This window comes from Tasmannia lanceolata, unplaced genomic scaffold (assembly GCF_043159265.1).
Source record: "Tasmannia lanceolata isolate RefF3 unplaced genomic scaffold, GAP_Taslan_0.1 ptg000005l, whole genome shotgun sequence".
Lineage (NCBI taxonomy): Eukaryota > Viridiplantae > Streptophyta > Magnoliopsida > Canellales > Winteraceae > Tasmannia > Tasmannia lanceolata.
The window spans coordinates 14,517,985-14,536,917 of NW_027518682.1; the positions used below are offsets into that span (position 1 = coordinate 14,517,985).

Here is an 18,933-nt window from a genome sequence, read left to right on the forward strand (position 1 = left end):
CAAAAATTCGCCTCCTAAGCCTCTTTTGATCTTTTCCATTTGCATCCCCATTTTCTTTTCTTAGCAGGCTTCCCTTCTTCACCTTATGTAGAAACTCCCAAATAGTTTGAAATCTCATCTTCGGCCTATAGACGTGATGAAGAAACCCTTATGTTCATTCGAAACTCGTTGGTATTGATGCGCTGTGTAGGAGAAAAGAAACTAATGTTGCGGGAAACAAATCCTGCAAGGAGGAAGAAGAAAAAACATGAAGATTGTAGTATGTAGATGTGCGTGTAGGGAGGAAGAAGATGACAGTTCAAAGAAACAAATCGCCACCTTTGGAAACAACCCCGAAAATAGGAATTTACTTTCTAGGAAAATAAATAGGGAAATGATAAATTTGCCTCTTTTCATTACTCGGGACACCCAGCTACAGTGTATTTATGAGTGCAAAGGGGCTGATGTACTTCACATTTGAAGGAATGAAGTGACCTGATTGCGATGTACACTGGGTGATGAAAAGGAGCGCATTTATCATTTCCCTAATAACAACTCCCTCTCCTTTGGCTCCATTCTTTCTCCTTTTTTTAAGCGATATTTTTTCTAGAACCAAAAAATCCCCATTAAATGAGATTACCAAAGTTGTAAAAGTTAGTTGTTTGGATTGCATGTCTTTTTTGGGAAAAGTGTGGAAATGAAAAATATTTTTAAAATTTCTTAATGTTTTTACACACAAACAAAAGTACAAAACTTTACTCTAACCAACCCTAATCAATTTTAATCTCAATTTATGATGATATTCCCCACTAAATTAATCATTGCATATGATTTCCTTCTATATTTTTAAAGAAAAAACTTTCCTAAGAAAAAATATTTGATGATCAATCTTTTTCTTGCAACGGCTAAATTGAATTTTTTTTTTCCAAGGAAAAAATAAGAAACTTCTCTTGCATGGCCTACGGCCGTACTTTTTGCAACCGTAGAACCTAACCTCTCCTTTCGCAATTTAATTTCTTAGAAAAGAGCCTTTCTCGTCCCCACTGCTCCCAATTTACCACGCTACCCTTCCATTTAAGACCAAAGATAAACATGTCACTACCGCGTTTAAAGGCGACATAAACGGAATCTTTCCGAAATGACGCTATTGGTCTAGTCTTTATTATTATTATACTGTTTTGCAACGTCCTTTTGGAGTTCAACCATCGTTTTCTTTCCGAACAGAGGAAACAATCGTCATTCTCATAAATAACATAGAAAGAAGAATAAAATTTGTGAATAAAAATAGGGTATTTCCGTCAAAATACAACTAAAATAAGCTAGCGTCAACTAATTATCTTTTCCTGATAAATTCACCCCATTCTATATAAGTCACCCCCAATTTTTCATAATGGATGGTACAGCCCACACCATAGGATGATACAAACCGTCTATTTGATGGCCTACAACGTGAATAGGTGTTGCTCGAAAAATCATTTTCATAGGATGATCCTAACCCTCAGATCTATTGAAGCTTCCATAGTGTGAGCCCGCCAACGTCTGCTTCCACAACTCTCCTCCGTCTCCTTCGTTTTTCACCCGAACTCTTTCAATCGTGCCTCGATCAAACACCTCAAAGGTGTTGAAGGAAGGTACAACCTACACCATAGGATGATCCAAACCGTCCATTTGATGAGCCACGACGTAAATAGGTTGTACCAAAAAATCATTTCCGTAGAATGATCCCAACCTTCCGATCTATAGAAGCTTTCATAATGTGAGTCGCTCTTTAGATCGGAGGGTTACAATCATCATATGGTAACATTTTGTTCTTTAAATGTATCTTAGACAGGTGTATGTAAGATTCTAGTGATGTCAGTTGGAAATCAATTCAAGGACCAAAAACATTTATAAAAGGAAAACAATTAAGAGATAACAGTGGAAAACAGGGGAACTTAAGAGATAAACAGGGGGGAAATGCGGAAATTGAGAGAAGATACTCTTTTCAGTTTCTTCTTTTTTTGTCTTGTATGTGGTTTCAATTGTTAATTCTAACACCGACAGTCACGCCTGCTGAAATAGAAGACCAAGTTGTTGTGTGTAGAAACAAAGTATTTAAAAGGAGAAGAGGAAACAGAGGATTTTACTCCTTGGGCTTCTTTTTTTTGTGGGTTTTTGGGAATAAGTGAGTGAGTTCTGAATTGGGTTTTACAATTATACTATTTCGTACCTCCTCTGTTCTTCTTTATCGAGTGAAAGAGGGAATGGATCGTATTAATTCCACAAACTTTCTTCCTATGGATGATATTACAGAGCAAATTGGCTTGATTTGGGAACAGATCAAAGTGCCTATTATTGTTCCTCTGTTGAAAATCTCTGTGGTTTTGTGCTTGATTATGTCAATTATGCTGTTTGTGGAGAGAGTTTATATGGGAATTGTGATTATTCTTGTAAAGCTCTTTGGGCGAAAACCCGAAAAACGTTACAAATGGGAGCCCATTAGAGATGATGTTGAGCTGGGAAATTCTGCCTATCCAATGGTTCTTGTTCAAATCCCCATGTACAATGAAAAAGAGGTATTTTCTATGTTTTTTGCGAACTGCATTGTTTTTTTTTTAGTTGAAAATGTGGATTTCTAACTTTGTATCTTTTTTATTTGTGCTTCTGTGTTTTCGATGCAGGTTTATCAGCTCTCCATTAGAGCTGCATGTGGGCTTTCTTGGCCGTCCGATCGAATCGTTATCCAAGTGTTGGATGACTCCACTGACCCAACCATCAAGGTTTTCAGATTTAAACCCATTGACAGAAAAAAAAATCCAAAAAAAATGCTCCTCTTTTGGGAAATTTTCAAGTTCTTGTTTTTTAAGACCCTGATATCAAATATCCTTCACAACTCCATTGATAAAAACTTTCTCAGAGAAGGAAAATATTTCACTATTTTCCTTCTTTTTTTTCAATTTTTTGTATTGCTGCTCTGTTATGTTTTGTCTCTTACATTTAAAACCAAACTACCAATGTCCTTTCTTCAAGCCCATTTTTGTATTACAGTCATCTATTTTTCTTCTTATTTATTAAATCTTTATAGCTCTTCTTCTTCTTCTTATGTCTCAATTTTTTCTTTTCTAATTTCCAGTTCTTTTCCTATTTACCAGACTATCAACATCAAACATCTAATTTAAACCTACAATATCAGTAAAATTTTTACCTCTTTCGTATTCTCTCTTACAATTCCTTGTTAGTTCTACATCCTTATTCATAAAACCAACAATCAAATCGACCCAAATAAAATAAAACAAATTGAAAAATTAACATTTGTCTGCCTTTCCTTTTTCATTTTTGACAGACCCAGCTTTATATGTCCTTAGGCTATACCCTACTAAAAGAAAACTCTTAATCTTTCTTCTCTTCTCCCAAATAATTTTCAGTTTCTTTTTCTAATGTCTCTTCACAAAAACCCAGGATTTGGTAGAGCTAGAATGCCAGAGATGGGCGAGCAAAGGCATAAACATCAAATATCAGATCCGAGACAACCGTACCGGGTACAAAGCGGGTGCTCTCAAAGAAGGCATGAAACATAGCTATGTTAAACACTGTGATTATGTGGCCATTTTCGATGCTGATTTTCAACCAGAAGCTGATTTTCTATGGAGAACCATCCCTTTCTTCATGCATAATCCCGAAATTGGACTCGTCCAAGCTCGATGGAAGTTCGGTAATTATCTATCCCTCCTTAATTAAACCCCTAATTACCTTAATTATCTCACCTTAATTGTGTGGCTCCAAAAGAGTTATTAAAGAGGAGTGTCGGTGGTGATTTTTTCCTACTGTTTTTTGTCACTCTCTCAGTCCTCTCATTATGGCGAGATTTGGGGATGGGACCCATTTCCTCAATTAGGCAACGATGTGGACCAATTGGTTATTTGGTTTTACTAGGCAATTTTTACGCTTGCGTGCTTACAGATTTCTGGACCGGTGATGTGGGTCCCTGGCCCCACCACGAGCTTAACTTTCTTAATTGGACAATAGGACATGAGATGGTTTATCTGGACCGTACACATGTGTCTCTCTGAATAGTTTTGTTTTCCCTCCTTGATTTCTCGTCCTTTTTTTAATGTGCTCCATCCATGTAGAACCCACCATGTGGATGTTCTGAATTATGATTTTTTCCGATCATTAGGACCATAAAATAGGGCTGCAACTCGGGTCGGGCGGGTCGGGTTTTGGAGAACCCAACCCTACCTGAGAAATATCTCGGGTCGGGTCGGATTTTTTCACGTTGACGCAATTTTTTAAGGAAAATTCTTGTTTAGCAAGGCAACTCAACTCATAGAAATAGAAATTACACTGACATTACACTTGAATCAAACAACGATGTAATTACACTCACATTACACTTGACTCAAACAATGCTGTAATCAAACAATGTTGTAATTACAATCAAACAATGCTAAATCAAACACTTGAATCAGCTCAACTCAGCTCAACTCAACTCAACTCATAGAAGCAGAAATTACACTCACATACAATAACAGTGGGTGCGTGGGTTTTCACTTTTAACCTTTAACTAACAATAGAAAAAAATATACATACTATAACTTATGTAACTCGGGTCGGGTCGGGTCGGATTGGGTCGTGCCCCTTCAAACCTGGCTCGACCCGAGATTCATGCGGGCTTTTGAATGCTCAGCCCGGCTCGACCCGAAACCCATGAAACCTGAACCCAACCCAGGCTGTTTTTGGGTCGGGTAAAACCCGGCTCGAGTTGCAGCCCTACCATAAAACAAGTTTATCCAATGTAATCAATGCTGGGTTTTTTTTTTAATGATGATGGAGGGTCACGTATAATTTTGCTGGGTTCATCTCAATCCAGAGGTGTAGAATGACTGTGGGTCTAGTGGGCCCACAGTCCACTGCATTTTACCAAGGTATTTTGAACGTGGGACCCACTTGAAAACCACCCTCTTACACAAGGAATGGAAAAAGAAGAAGTTTATAATTGTTAAACATAATTAAATTAATCTTCGTTTGTTTGGGTTCCCTAACTTTTCTTGCTTTACATATGTGGGACTTCTTAATCTATTTATCGAAAATCTTTTAGAAGAATCTTCTTTGCCGTGATTTTTTCTATTTTTTATTCTCCACGTACGTCCTGAGCTTAATGCTTACACACCATTATCTTTTAAACAACTTCAATAGGCCAAGAAGACCAATGAAACTTATGAGAGTTGTTTAAGATGATAAGAAATAATAGCTCAGTGCTTTAGCTAAAAAGAAAAGGCAAAAGAAAAAGAAAAAGAAAAAGAAAAAGAAAAAGCTAGGAAAAGGGTGTAAATACCAGAACAAAGTTTGACTAAATATAGGCTCGTTTTCTTGAAATGACATTTTTACAGGATGGGAATGTCATTCTCTAGGTGTTTTTTTTACCTAATCGGTACTTGTTTTCACCACATGTTTGGGATTTTGTGAAGAATTAGAGGACATAGAAGACTTTTGATCTTGCCTACTTTGAAAAAGATATTTTGTCTTTTACTAATATATGCCGTCTCTCCCTGGCTTTTTTCGCTATAGATGCAGGAAATGACATAATCGTCCCTGAATAAATTCAGCCACTAGATTTCTAGGCCTTTTTGTCATCCCCAAACGGGGAGATCGTTGTCGGAAAAAGTTACCCAGCCCGCAGAAGGGTTTTCGCGGCTGGTCTGTCGCACATCAGACCAGCCACCTCGTTAATGAAGACAGACATCTTTTGTCTCCATTCACGAGGTGGCTGATCTGACGTGCAACAGACCAGCCGGAAAAGCCTTTTGCGGTGGAGCTTAGCAAATCCCTCTTTGATATTAGGAGATCAGTAAGTCTTTTGACCTTGCAACTGTTTGCAGTCCATGTGCAAAGACAGGTTGGTGGACCCATCGTCTCCCTGCCGGCACGAAATCGCTACGGTTACTCGCGCTTTTAGTCTCTTGCACCATATAATTTGTACAAGACGGGACTACTACTGATTCCACCAAACCACACGTGTATAGTCGGCAAATAGGGAAATCATATTTCCACCCCTCTTGTTTGTCTTTTCTTATTTTTACACTAAAAAATGTGTGTGCAAGACTTCTTTTACTACGAAGAACCGGAATGGTAGAATGAAAGGATAGATTTTGACCAATGGAGGGCCCTTTTGCGGTTTTGCCGCCATTTTTTCCAAGGGCACCTGTCATTTAAAGGGCGTGCAGATGTGATAAAATGTGGGCCCAGCATAATCACTTCTTTTAATGTGGGACCACATTGAAATCATCATCATTGTAAGAAATTCCTATTCTTGTTGGTCGGAGAACAATTTTCAAGAAGAAAATTTTAAAACGAAGAGATGAGTGCCAATATCAATAACAAAGGTCGCCTCAATACTATATGTAGCTTACGTGGCATTTTCGGGGCGGTTTTGCAGTGAATTCCAACGAGTGCCTGATGACGAGGATGCAAGAGATGTCACTGGATTACCACTTCACGGTGGAGCAGGAAGTGGGTTCTTCCACTTACGCCTTCTTCGGCTTCAACGGTAAATGTTTGATTATTAAATTAGTAATCCGAATACTAAGATTCTTAAGATTGTTTTAAATAATTATATGAAAAGGAAATGATCTATGGCTTATGTTAAGGGCATGTTTGGCTGCTGGGAATTGTTTTTCATGATAAATTGGCGTCTCCAAGTGAAGATGAGTGTTAGGCCGGCTAAAAATCAGGAAACAAAATCCTGAACCTAGCTGGTGTCATGTTAAAAATCCGGAAACAAAAAATTCTACTCAAACAGGATCAACCATTTCCGGTTTTTTAGCAACTACTTATGACCGGAGACACTAGTTTCCGGATTTTGTTTCCTGGTCTTTAGCCGTCTTCATTCTCATCTCCACTTCGAGAGGCCGATTTATCATGAAATAAAATTCCTGGCAGCCAAACGTGCCCTAAATAACACCTTCTCCAACAGCTTAAGCTTTTGGAGTAACCGGTCATTTCACATGGTATCAGAGTAAAGGTTGTGGGTGATGGGGAGTGTTTAAAGTATAAAAGAACAAATAACCCTTCTCCAACAGCTGAAGCTTTTAGAGTAATTGGTCTCTAGGTCTTGAATTCAAGTCTCAAAGCATCACTAAAGATAGAAGCTTTTGAAAACAAAAGAAGATTCTCTATTTTGAATCTTCCCTCCAAAATTTTGGTTCAAAAAGTAACTTTTGATTTCAAAATTACTAATAGTAAGTTGCCACTCTTACGCTGAAAGCTTAACAATCCGGTTTTCCGACATTGATTGGTTTCATAAAACAGGGACGGCGGGTGTATGGAGAATAGCGGCTATAAACGAAGCAGGAGGATGGAAGGACCGGACGACTGTGGAGGACATGGACTTGGCCGTCAGAGCCAGTCTCAAAGGCTGGAAATTTGTGTATGTTGGCGATCTCCAGGTACATTACGCAGAGCCTTGTTTCGGGAAATGATATTTCCACCCACTTTCTCGCCGTTGCCAGTCCATATTGGTGTTTTTATGTAGTGCGTGCGAGGCCAAAAACTAACAATTTGTTAGGTCAGTTTTGCTAATTTACTCTCCTCGTGTAATTAATGTAGGTTAAAAGCGAATTACCAAGTACTTTCAAAGCATTCCGTTACCAACAGCACCGCTGGTCTTGTGGCCCTGCCAATCTCTTCAGGAAAATGGCAATGGAGATTGTGAAAAACAAGGTCTGTTCTTATCTTCTATATTTTTGGTTTGGGAAATGACTGGATGTAAAATTCTAAGCGGCCGTTTGGATACATGGATTTTATAATCAAGGAGGATTTTACAAGCCAATACCTTGATTTTATAAGCTAAAACCTCTATTTTATAAGCCAATAATGTAAAATTCAGGTTTCAGGTTATAAAATCTATGGCTTAGCTTATAAAATCCAAGCTTAAGCTTGTAAAATTCAAGATTGTAATATAAAATCCGTATATCCAAACAGCCTCTAAAAAGAGGGGCCACACGTGAGGGGGAGTATTTAAGTATAAGAGATTAAATAACTCCATCTCCAACAGCATAAGCTTTTGGCATAATTGGTGGTTTCACATTTTGATCCCTTAATTCTGTAAGTTTCATTTATCTTTTTTATTAATTTTTATTCTCATTGCTAAGAAAAAAAGTTGGTAAATTTCCCTTTTTCATTTTAAATGCAGAACGTAACTCTTTGGAAGAAGATTTATGTGATCTACAGCTTCTTCTTAGTAAGGAAGATTGTAGGCCATATCCTCACTTTCGTTTTCTACTGCATTGTGATTCCAACAACTGTTTTGGTTAATGAAGTCGAGGTCCCGATGTGGGGGTTAGTTTACATTCCTTGTATCATTACCTTGTTCAATGCAGTTGGAACACCAAGGTATAAATTCACCTTTATTTTTCTTTTCTTCAGTAATTCAAGGCAGGAATGTTTATTTCTTCTCAAAAATTTCTTGGATGCCAATTTTTCTCTATGTTTTGTTTCTTAGAAAACAAAAGACAAACATTTTAAGGAGTTTCTGAACTCATCTTTATCACAGGTCCATCCATCTACTTATGTTTTGGATCGTTTTCGAGAATGTCATGTCTCTTCATCGGACAAAAGCTACCTTGATTGGTCTATTGGAAACAGGGAGAGTAAATGAATGGGTTGTGACCGAGAAATTAGGAGATACCCTCAAAACAAAGGCAGGCATTAAAGCAGCCAAGAAACCTCGAATTAGGATTGCGGACAGGTAAATTTTCATTTAATTCAGGGGCCTTTTGGATACGCAGATTTTAGAATATTGGATTTCCTCAAAATCCTGAATGGGATACGAGAGAAGATGGAGACTGTCTGTCATTTTCTGTTTTCTCGCTTTTCTTTCCATCAAGAGAGAGGGTAGGAGATCATCCGGTGTTTCCAGGTTTTAGAAATCTCAGGATGGGGGAAAATTTTCTAAGAAATCCAAGATAATGGATTGTAAAATCTAGAAATTTTACACCGGTTTCAAACTAAAACCTGGATTCTAAAATGCACGTGTCCAAACAGCCCCTAAATTCTATAAGAAGGGAGAAATAATATTCACACCCCCTTTAAGAGCTTTTCCACCCAGTTTTGTTTGTATTATAAATCTTGTAAACGACTTGGAAAGACAAACAAAAGAAGTGGAAATTAAACACCCCCATTTTTCCACTTGGTCTCTGTTTCTTTCGACATAAAATGGGCCTTAAATAAAATATTACAACCATTTTCCCCACTTAAAATGGGAGTAAAATTTGTTTTAAGCCCATTTTAAGTTAAAAGAAACATAGCATTGTAGAAAGTGTTTCGTTTTATATAGTGAGTTGTTGATTTATAAATGGATTCATGTATCATGGAGTGCATGGCTCTGCTTGGGCTCCATATCTTTTACCCCTTGGTCACTTGTTGCAATGTTAGAGAGACCCATTTGTAGTGTGTTGAATTCTCATTTTGGTTCTCCTCATCAGACTCCATCTATTAGAGCTCGGCGTTGGGGCCTACCTCTTCTTCTGCGCAACCTATGACCTCGCCTTCGGGAAGAACCATTTCTTCATATACCTCTACCTCCAAGCCATTACATTTTTCATCACGGGTTTTGGCTATGTAGGCACCTTCGTCCCCGGATCGTAATGTGTAGATCATGGTGGGATACAGAGCTTCCTCTTTAGCAGTCATTGCGTGTCTTTAATATCTCTTCTCCGCGATCTTATATGGTTCTTAGCAACATTCTTCTTTAGCATTTATTACTGTGTTATCTCATGAAGAAAGCATTTGTTACTGCCATTCTTTCATTGAGAGGAGTCAACTCATGTTACAAAGCATGAATGTAAAACTTTTTATATGAATGGATTATATGCATAAGGAAGAAGAATAAAGAAGCTGAAGTAGATGTAGCAGCAGTATAATCTCAGGGTTCTGAAGTTCAGTCAATGATGTACATATTTTTGTGAGTGTACTGTAATTTTGGGATTTTTGTAGTTTTTTGTTCTGTTTTTGGGTTTTGTTTGTTGAGAAGGAAAATGCTCAGTATAGGGAAAATTTGAAATCACTTCTCTTTTAGGTATTTTATTTTCTTTCTTTCTTTTCCGTTCACATCTTTTGCTAGAGGGAGAGGAGCTGAGGGTTGACAGTATGTAGAGGGATTTGCTAGGGACCATTGCACAGGGCATTTCGCGGGTCGGCTGTTGCATGAGGGAGCAGCCACCTCAGATGAATTAAAAGAATAAAGACAAACTCTGCTGAAAAGTGAGCCAATGTGGCTGCTCTCTCATGCAACAACTGCGATTAGCCATTCTGTGGTGTGAAACAATCATTTACTCCAAAATCTTCAAAAGAGGTCCCCCACTCGACAGTGCCAACTTTTCTATATAGGGTTAGAGACATGCCAACCCTTTCTGTGTGAAAACTTAATCACATTCCTCCATAACCCTAATCTCAATCCCACCCCTAACTTATCCAAAGCCGAACCTTGATTCCCTTAATTTAAGCGGCATCACTATTCTAGAACACCTATTGATGGGATGATGCTAGACCCTTATGCACGAACCCTAAAATTAACGGTTCTACAATAATCTCTCCATATTTCCAGTGTAATCCAATAGGGTATACTGATTCAAGATTGAGATTGAAAGACCTTTATTTTTAACAAATTAAAAGTTACAAGCAAACATTGAACAAGCCTTTTCTTTGTTACACAAATAAGTCAAGAAACAAAGCAAAAGGGTGCAAGGCTCATGGGATTTTATTCAACCCTCCTAATTAAATAGGGGGTCGAAATTCAATTCTTGACACCCCCTCCATAGCCTCTGCAGTCTGCACCCTTAGCAACCTCCACTTTTCCCACTATAACGCCCTCAACCTCAGTCTCCTCTTTCTCTTCGTCCACGTAATTAGGGTCACCTTCATCTATAGCAGAAGGTGCGAAGAGCTCATTCTCGGCAAGGTCCGATGGGCCCTCCCATGTGAGGGATGGGGGGAGCTAGAAATTTCTGCCACGTGTTTTTAGGAAGGATGGCCACGTGGGAAGTTGCTGTTTGATCAAGAAACGAGATTTTCGCCGATTATCTCTCCACGTTTGTATAGACTTCTTGATGCCTGACAAGAAGGAGTAAATGGGAAAGGTTCGTTCACGTGTCTTACACGTGATTTGGATGAAATCTAGGCCGTCTATTTAAATGCATATGCAATTCCTCATCAATATATGAGGAATGCTACAATGAAGGGCGACCTTGTAAAAACCAGCTACCCATCTGTTCCCATTGGACAATCTCACCAAACGGCATTTATAATGGCACAGATGAGCATATATAAAATTAAAGAGAAAATAAATAACTTTGGTGAGATTGAGCTGAAAAATAGTTTCTCAATATTAGATGAAGACTGAGATAGCACAGACAGTAGTAAAGTTAGTGCCAACCGAATTGAGAACTCAACAACAGAGTATCCGGAAGAGAGTGATGACGAAAAATCTGAAAACTACACCACTACCACAACAAAGGATTCCACAGAAGGTTCCAAAGAAACTCGAAGGAAGAAAGTATCATGAGCGGAGGAGCGTCATTTGGTCAATTTGATAGAAATTGGGCAAGAAGATAGTGAAGAAGAGGGTCCAAAAGTGGAGGAATCAAATGAATAATAGCACAAGGCTCGAAAGAAAATTTGCTTAAGACTTACCCAAAGATCCCAACATACTCCCGTCAAGCTAGCCGTTTATATAACTCACAAGAGTATTGAGCGGTTCGAACTCTTAAGTTCAGTGTTCTTCTATCCCGAGTTTTGGATCTGCCTCTATATTATGCCCATAAATGTAACATCCTTCTCTTTATCTAATATACTGATAGGGGTCCTGCCAAACCCCAGCTTCCCTACCAAAAAAAAATTAGAATTTTTCAGCTATTCGTGAACTTACTTTCTATAGCCTCTTTCTGAGTGTTTATTGTGCAACTAAGCGCCACACAGTGGTGCAAATTTCTGAAAAATTCAAGAGAAGAATGTCCCCTCTTACAATTAAAGCTTTCTTCACCATAAAATCTAATGGCTATTTCCTTGATTTGTATTAAGGCGAACGCACAAAACTTTTCAAATGAAGCTCTATTTGGATGCCAATTTGAAAGGATCCTCAAGCAATCCCTAGCAAAAAAATGTGTGGATTACTTGGTGTGTATGTCTGCTAAAGTAACACTTAAATCCTTAGAAATTACCTGACAACAAAAAGGTGTAATAATTGTTGGTGACACGGCGTCACTTCATTTTCCATATGAAATATCTCAAAAAGACAACATTTCATAGGTAATGTTCATCTCTCTCTCTCTCTCTCTATCTCTCTCCCTCTGCTGGTTAATTTGTATCCAAACAAAATAAAGCTCATTGTTTTCCCGAGGTTTAAATGACATCCAAAATCCCTCCCCCTTCCATAGACTTTACTTCCCCAAAGAATGCTTAAGCATCCGAACAGGATTTGAAACTATTGCAAATCGAAAATAACAAAAACTCGAAGACTTAAAAGTTCATCTTGTAAGTCAAAATATCCTATAACAGAAGTCTAAGACCAAAAAACAAGTCCTTTCTTGATTACTCACCAAAAAGCTAACGACGAAAATTTCTAATATGATCTTATCAACTGAAAGGCAATATCCAAAATATTCAATATATAGATCCTTCAACCTAAAGATAATCAACGAGAGAAATCACGGACAATACTGGAGTAATAGTTCCAGTCAGGATGAACAGTGGAGATTGCACGCTGGCCAATTGGATGAGCTTCCACATAAGCAGGGGTGGCAACGGGGCGGGTCGGGGCCGGATGTTGGGGTCCCCTTCCCCTTCCCCTCTGCGGGGAATTTTTCCCCTCCCCTTCCCCTTCCCCTCTGCGGGGATGGTGGGGAATCCCCCTCCCCTCCCCGCGGGGAATATCTAATCCCCTTCCCCTTCCCCTTCCCCTCCCCGCATCCTTCGGGGACAAAATCCCCGCCCCGCTCCGCCCCCTCTTTGGAACCCAATCAAACCAGCAAACAGAGCTTCTTTCTTCTACGTCCATTACAGACAATATTGTGATGAATGCTATGATTCTATTCATGTGATCAACAAACAGATGGACAAAATCAGAAATGCATGGATGAGACAACAAACATAAATAACAACAGGACCTCATCTTTCAGCAATTTTCTGCATAAATTATGGAATGATAAATAGGAAATGAGCACCAGGATTACCTTCATTAACAGACAGCCAATGTGCAAAAAGTAACTATTTCAGTAGTCACAATGAACTTTAAAAGTCCATAAGTGGGCGCTCACACACGCAAAATAATGTTCATTAGTTAATTCTGTATAGCATGTTAACCCCCAGATGAGCATGAGAAATGAGAATGGAGAAGAGAACAAAATCAACAAATGACTTATTTCTTTAACTGCAATTCAGTCTAGTGCTGACATGAAACAAATTTCTAGTAGCTAAATTTTTCTTGTTGAAAATTAAAACCTGCAATCCAACCCTAAAATTTTGTTGGCACTACGATTTTTTGATAATTGCATACACTCAGCGTCTCAGGCTCTCAGCTTGTCTTTATTATTTCAACATCTGTGAAAATGTTATTATAGTTCCCAAAATGCTCTCAGAAGCTAATTAAAAGGAAAAGACAAGCTAAGTTTATGTTTGGGGGAATCTTGTAGCCGATCCACAGAGTTTCTAGTAGTTTTCCTTAAAAAAAACACTTAAAAATTTACAAAAAAATGGCATTGATTAGCGGGGCGGGTCGGGGTGGGGCGGGGCGGGGCGGGGCGGGGCGGGGACAACTCCATCCCCTTCCCCTTCCCCTTCCCCTCCCCGCACCGGGGAATTTTTATAATCCCCAAACGGGGCGGGGCGGGGCGGGGCGGGGCGGATCCCCGCTTTTTCGGGTGAAATTGCCAGCCCTACACATAAGATGGAACATCACTAGCTTCCGCTAAACCGTCGAGAAAAACCCATAGAGCTTCACCTGGTGCTGTTCAACAAACAAAATTCATCCTCCAAGTTTTAAAAAGACGCATTCATAGAACTCCATTGTGTATAATTGGAACATTTTTAGGGGGGAAATGATATAATTGCTCCTATTTCTTACTTGAGCCACCGGCTTGTAGTGCAAAAGGGTAATCATAATTCATAAATACACTAGAGGGGGTGTCCCAGGGAAGAAAAGGGGCGAATATAACACTTCCCTTTTAGCGATATCATTAGGGGTGGCAATGGTTCGGTTTCGGTTCGGTTTGACCCCCAAACCGAACCAAACCGAAATTTGAATCGGTTTGGTTTTACCAAACCAAAACCGAACCAAAACTGAATTTTCGGTTCGGTTTCGGTTCGGTTCCGCCAATTTTGCCACCATTTACTCATAATAATTGCAAATATTCGGTTTCGGTTCGGTTTGATACCCAAACCGAAATTTGAATCGGTTTGGTTTAACCAAACCGAAACCGAATTTTCGGTTCGGTTTCGGCTCGGTTCCGGTTCGGTTCGGCCAATTTTGCCACCCCTAGATATCATGTTTGGAAGCCTTGAAAATAATTTGGGAAATGAAATATTCGCCCCTATTTTTTTCTCTTGGGCCACATGCTTGTAGTGTAAAAGGTTAGTAATAAATAGATTAGAGGGGCTGGCCCAGGGAGGAAAGGGGGATTAATATATCACTTCCCAAAATATTTCATGGAATATTAGTGAGCCCAGTTGTGAGTAGGGCTGCAACTCGAGCCGGGTTTTACCCGCCTCGCATCGACCGACCCGAAAATAGGCTGGGTTGGGTTCAGGTTTCATGGGTTTCAGGTCTAGCCGGGTTTGAAGGGGCCCGGCCCGACCCGAGTTACATAAGTTATAGTATGTACTTTTTTTTGCTATTGTTAGTTAAAAGTTAAAAGTGAAATCCCACGCACCCACTATTATAGTATGTGAGTGTAATTTCTGCTTCTATGAGTTGAGTTGATTCAAGTGTTTGATTCAGCATTGTTTGATTGTAATTACAACATTGTTTGATTACAGCATTGTTTGATTCAAGTGTAATGTGAGTGTAATTACATCATTGTTTGATTCAAGTGTAATTTCTGCTTCTATGAGTTGAGTTGCCTCGCCAAACAAGAGTTTTCCTTAAAAATTGCGTCAACGAGAAAAAACCCGACCCGACCCGAGATTTATCATGGGTAGGGTCGTGTTTGGGAATCGTGGGTTTTCCGGAAAAAAACCCGACCCGACCCGACCCGAGATATTTCTCGGGTAGGGTTGGGTTCTCCAAAACCCGACCCGCCCGACCCGAGTTGCAGCCCTAGTTGTGAGAGATGTGCTGAGAAGTAGAGACTTGAGATGGTGGGAGAATGAAAACCCCCAAAAAAAATGGGAAAAAAGAAACCTCCATTTGAAGTAGGGTGTTTTTTCACTGTTTTATGGGGATCTTCCGCACTCTATCCATACCCTCTCCCAGACCCAGTTTGCCATCTCTTCTTTCACAAATGGAACCATGAAAATTCCAAGGAATAATTTTTCATGGTTGCCAAACGTGCCAACATTTAAAAACGAGGAGTCTAACCACCATGGAGAAAGAGTTAGTTACACCTTGCACAGAATAATAGGAGGCTAAACCGTGGCTTAAAATCATTCTTATTTTTTGTTCTTTCTTAATCTCCTTCACTAAAAAAAAAGGCCACTGATATCTGCACTACCATGTTTTGATAATTGTACTAACCCACCATGTCTTTTCTTTTTTAATTGGCTTTTGTGAACTTTTAAAAGTTGTGATAACATTTTATACAGGGGTGCAACTCGGGTCGGGTTGAGGCCAACCCTAACCCAACCCGAGATAGCATTCTCTCAACCCTAACGCAACCTGAGCCTTGGGTTGAGGATGTCAACCCTAACCCAACCCGCGCTCCAAATCGGGTCGGTTTGGGTTCGGGTTGAGTGAGGTCGGGTTGCCAAGGCCTCAACCCTAACCTAACCTAAAATTAAATAACCCAACCCAACCCAACCCGAGAAAATGCCAACCCAACCCGAGCCAAAATCGAGTTGAACCCAGCCCAAGTTGCACCCCTACTTTATAGCTTGTTAAATAGTAAGAGACAAGGTGAATCAGTGAAACTATCAGAACATGGTAGTGCAAATATCAATAGCCAAAAAAAAATATGGCTGATTTTGGTGCAACAAATCTCCGTTGGGACTTGCGACTTAGCTGAGACCACCTCTTAAAAAACTAAGGGGTGCCTTAAAAGAAAAAATACACACCTAAAAAGTTATCATTGATAGCTTCTGCCTTGTATGGATGAGGAAAGATAGCTGTATTTGGCTGTAAAATATTACAGAAAGCCACTGAGTGAGAGGCTAGGGCAGCTAATAAACGAGAAAACAAAACAAAAAAAGTACATAATAGCTACTTAGAACTGAAACATTATAAAGCCAAAAGCTCAACCACCCATTTCTGCATTAAAATTACCGGATTGAGAAGGGCTTTGTAAGGATCATCCTCAATCAACAAGGTGTTTGATGAAGAATACCGTCCCTTTGGCCATGGAAGATCAAAAGATACTTTGTCCCACAGTTTCCTCAACTCCTTGAGAAATATGGGCTTCTCCTTGTTTTCCAGAGTCATCAATCCAGTTTCAGTGCACTTACTCTGGTCCTGAACAATCCATTGGCCAACCCAAAAATTTAAGTTACAGATAGGATAATTTACTTATTTTTATCAGTTGTCATGAATTAGGAAAAAAATTTCTAATGCACTTTGACTTTTAGCCACTTATTATAAATGCACAGCCGCCCCTAGAATCCAATGGGGGTGCCCCTTCACTCCATTTTTACTAGGCCGCCCTTCAGTTTAGAATACCTCTTATGCTAATAATACAAGGGCACCCTCCATTTCCAATAAGTTCCTATATGCTACTACTTACGCTAATATACATTAGATAGTAAATTTTTTTTACTAGTATCAATAAGCACGATTTGTCTGTGCATTATTTAGGGTTTTTTTTTAATAAAAATTTTGAAAATATTTAAAGTTTTTGGCCGTTTGATAATGATTATCAATGGCTAATCAAAAAAAAAATTTGATAAGTAAGCTGGGGTTAGGCAGGACCCCTACCAGAAATTATTCAGAATAGGAATTTACACGTAAAAAACCATAATAAATTCATAGCATTACTCACCCATGTAAACACTAGTCTCCTTCTCAGAACACCCATTACAAAAGTTATGGCACCATCGACATTTCTCCTTTAAACGGGAAACAAAAAGCCATGAAAGATTAGAAGAGTATCGAATTAGAAATCTAATGATTAAAAAAAAAAAGAAGCAAAAATACAGTAAAAACCATTGATTTATATTACTGACGTCTTAGCAGAAGACCATATGCCCACATCAAATCTCTCGAAGCAAAATTTCAGAAATTCAACACAAAAAGGCCGATTGTAGACTGAGAAAAAACAAGAAAAATAAAATCAAATTATGAAAAATAAAATATAAATAAAAATTAGATAACTAGCAAATTTAAAATAACACTATCTGTTAAGACTAACCCAGTTTTTTGCCTACACTTCCATCAGGCCTACGATGTTTGGGGATTTTGTTCCTCACAGATGGAAAAAAGGTATCTGCAATTAACCCATTTAGGTCAATAACAAGTAGTTTTTTCCTTGGACCCATGCTCAATTTCTCCAATGGAAGTCCAACATCATAGTCTTCTCTTTCTTCTTCACCATCATCATCACCATGTGTACCAAAAGCCATCTTGAGTTTTCCGTGATCCATTTTTCCATCCATAAGAAAATCCAACTGAATTTTACAAGAAAACTGATGCTTTTGGAACACCTTTCTTCATCTAATCTATTTAATTTATACCTGTGGGACTTTCTTTAACGTAGAGAAGTTTAAGTATAGAAGAGCTTGGAGATTATCAAACGTCATTTTGCTATGTGGGGAGACGAAACGTACGGGAAAAAACCACATCACGTATTCACATCCATTGATTTTCGAGATTTTGCATTTACTTGAGACGGTCAAAATAGATCACCAACTAGTTAAGTGGTTTGGGAAATGGCACTATGGATGGTCGGGATCCAAGAATTTCAATTGTTGGATGATCTTGTCCCTCCAATTTATGAAGATTTTTCCTACTGAACATGGTTAGGTGTGTGATAAATACATCTCGTTTTGTTAATTAAGAATAAAATGAAGGGCGCTGAGATTCCCCCCACTCCGCTTAACGGCTGGCTAACGTTACGTATATGTCACGTTTCCCATTTGACCGTTGGTGGAATGGTGGGGCCATCTTTGAACAACGTAGGCCCCGCCCATACCACACCATAGGATAATCCTAACCGTTCATTTGATGGGCCATAAACGTAAATAGGTTGCGTCCCGAAATATCATTTCCATAGGCTGATCCTAGCCCTCCGATCTAAATAAAAACTACATCTTATGCAACCTCTATAGATTGTAGGGTTGTGATCATCTTACGGAAATGATTTTTGGGGCACAACCTATTTACATTGTGGCCCATCAAATGAATTGTTTGGATCATCCTATGGAGTTGGTTGTACACTAACATTAAGGCCCGTCCACAACATAGGATGATCCAAGCCGTCCATGGTTTGGATAATCCTATGGAGATGGTCGTACAGTAACATTAAGGCCCAATCGTAGGCCCCGCCAATATTTTTCAAATTGAAGCGTAGTTCACAAATTAAGATGATCCAAGCCGTCCATGGTTTGGATCATCCTATGGTGTGGTTCGTACAGTAACATTAAGGCTCAATTTAGGCCCCACCCATATTTTTGAAAATGAAGTGTACCGTCCAGACCATAGGATGATCCGAGCCGTCCATTTGATGGGCCATAACGTAAATGGGTTGTGCCCCAAAAGCCATTTGCATAGGATGATCACAATCCTCCAATCTACAGACATTTCCATAATAAGCAGTTTCTCTTTATATCTAAGGGCTAGGA

General features: G+C 39.1%; 2 protein-coding genes across 2 annotated transcripts; one reads left to right on the top strand and one right to left on the bottom strand.

Annotated features, from left to right (window-relative positions):
* The first annotated feature begins 1,907 nt into the window (after positions 1-1,907).
* On the top strand, positions 1,908-10,036 carry LOC143877617 (glucomannan 4-beta-mannosyltransferase 9-like). Its single transcript, XM_077379766.1, has 9 exons — positions 1,908-2,534; positions 2,640-2,738; positions 3,418-3,670; positions 6,395-6,505; positions 7,267-7,403; positions 7,564-7,677; positions 8,150-8,349; positions 8,510-8,704; positions 9,441-10,036. Exons 1-9 carry the CDS (start codon positions 2,223-2,225, stop codon positions 9,601-9,603), a joined length of 1,584 nt encoding a protein of 527 aa, XP_077235881.1. The 5' UTR covers positions 1,908-2,222; the 3' UTR covers positions 9,604-10,036.
* Positions 10,037-13,886: 3,850 nt separating this feature from the next.
* LOC143876377 (putative FCP1 homology domain-containing protein C1271.03c) lies at positions 13,887-17,865 on the bottom strand. The gene is made up of 6 exons (XM_077378084.1): positions 17,505-17,865; positions 17,320-17,401; positions 17,136-17,202; positions 16,427-16,612; positions 16,219-16,279; positions 13,887-13,957 (listed from the first exon to the last, which is right to left on the bottom strand). Exons 1-6 carry the CDS (start codon positions 17,746-17,748, stop codon positions 13,887-13,889), a joined length of 711 nt encoding a protein of 236 aa, XP_077234199.1. The 5' UTR covers positions 17,749-17,865.
* Between the last annotated feature and the right edge of the window lie 1,068 nt (positions 17,866-18,933).

What these genes read in the sequence shown, in the direction of transcription:
- LOC143877617 (XM_077379766.1), top strand. Translation starts at nt 2,223, where the DNA reads ATGGATCGTATTAATTCCACAAACTTTCTTCCTATGGATGATATTACA. An exon ending in CCATGTACAATGAAAAAGAG is followed by an intron (nt 2,535 to 2,639) that starts GTATTTTCTATG and finishes TTTTCGATGCAG; the next exon opens with GTTTATCAGCTCTCCATTAG. An exon ending in CCAAGCTCGATGGAAGTTCG is followed by an intron (nt 3,671 to 6,394) that starts GTAATTATCTAT and finishes GCGGTTTTGCAG; the next exon opens with TGAATTCCAACGAGTGCCTG.
- LOC143876377 (XM_077378084.1), bottom strand. Translation starts at nt 17,748, where the DNA reads ATGGATGGAAAAATGGATCACGGAAAACTCAAGATGGCTTTTGGTACA. An exon ending in AAGTGTAGGCAAAAAACTGG is followed by an intron (nt 17,402 to 17,504) that starts GTTAGTCTTAAC and finishes GTTTTTTCTCAG; the next exon opens with TCTACAATCGGCCTTTTTGT. An exon ending in GGAGACTAGTGTTTACATGG is followed by an intron (nt 16,613 to 17,135) that starts GTGAGTAATGCT and finishes TGGATTGTTCAG; the next exon opens with GACCAGAGTAAGTGCACTGA.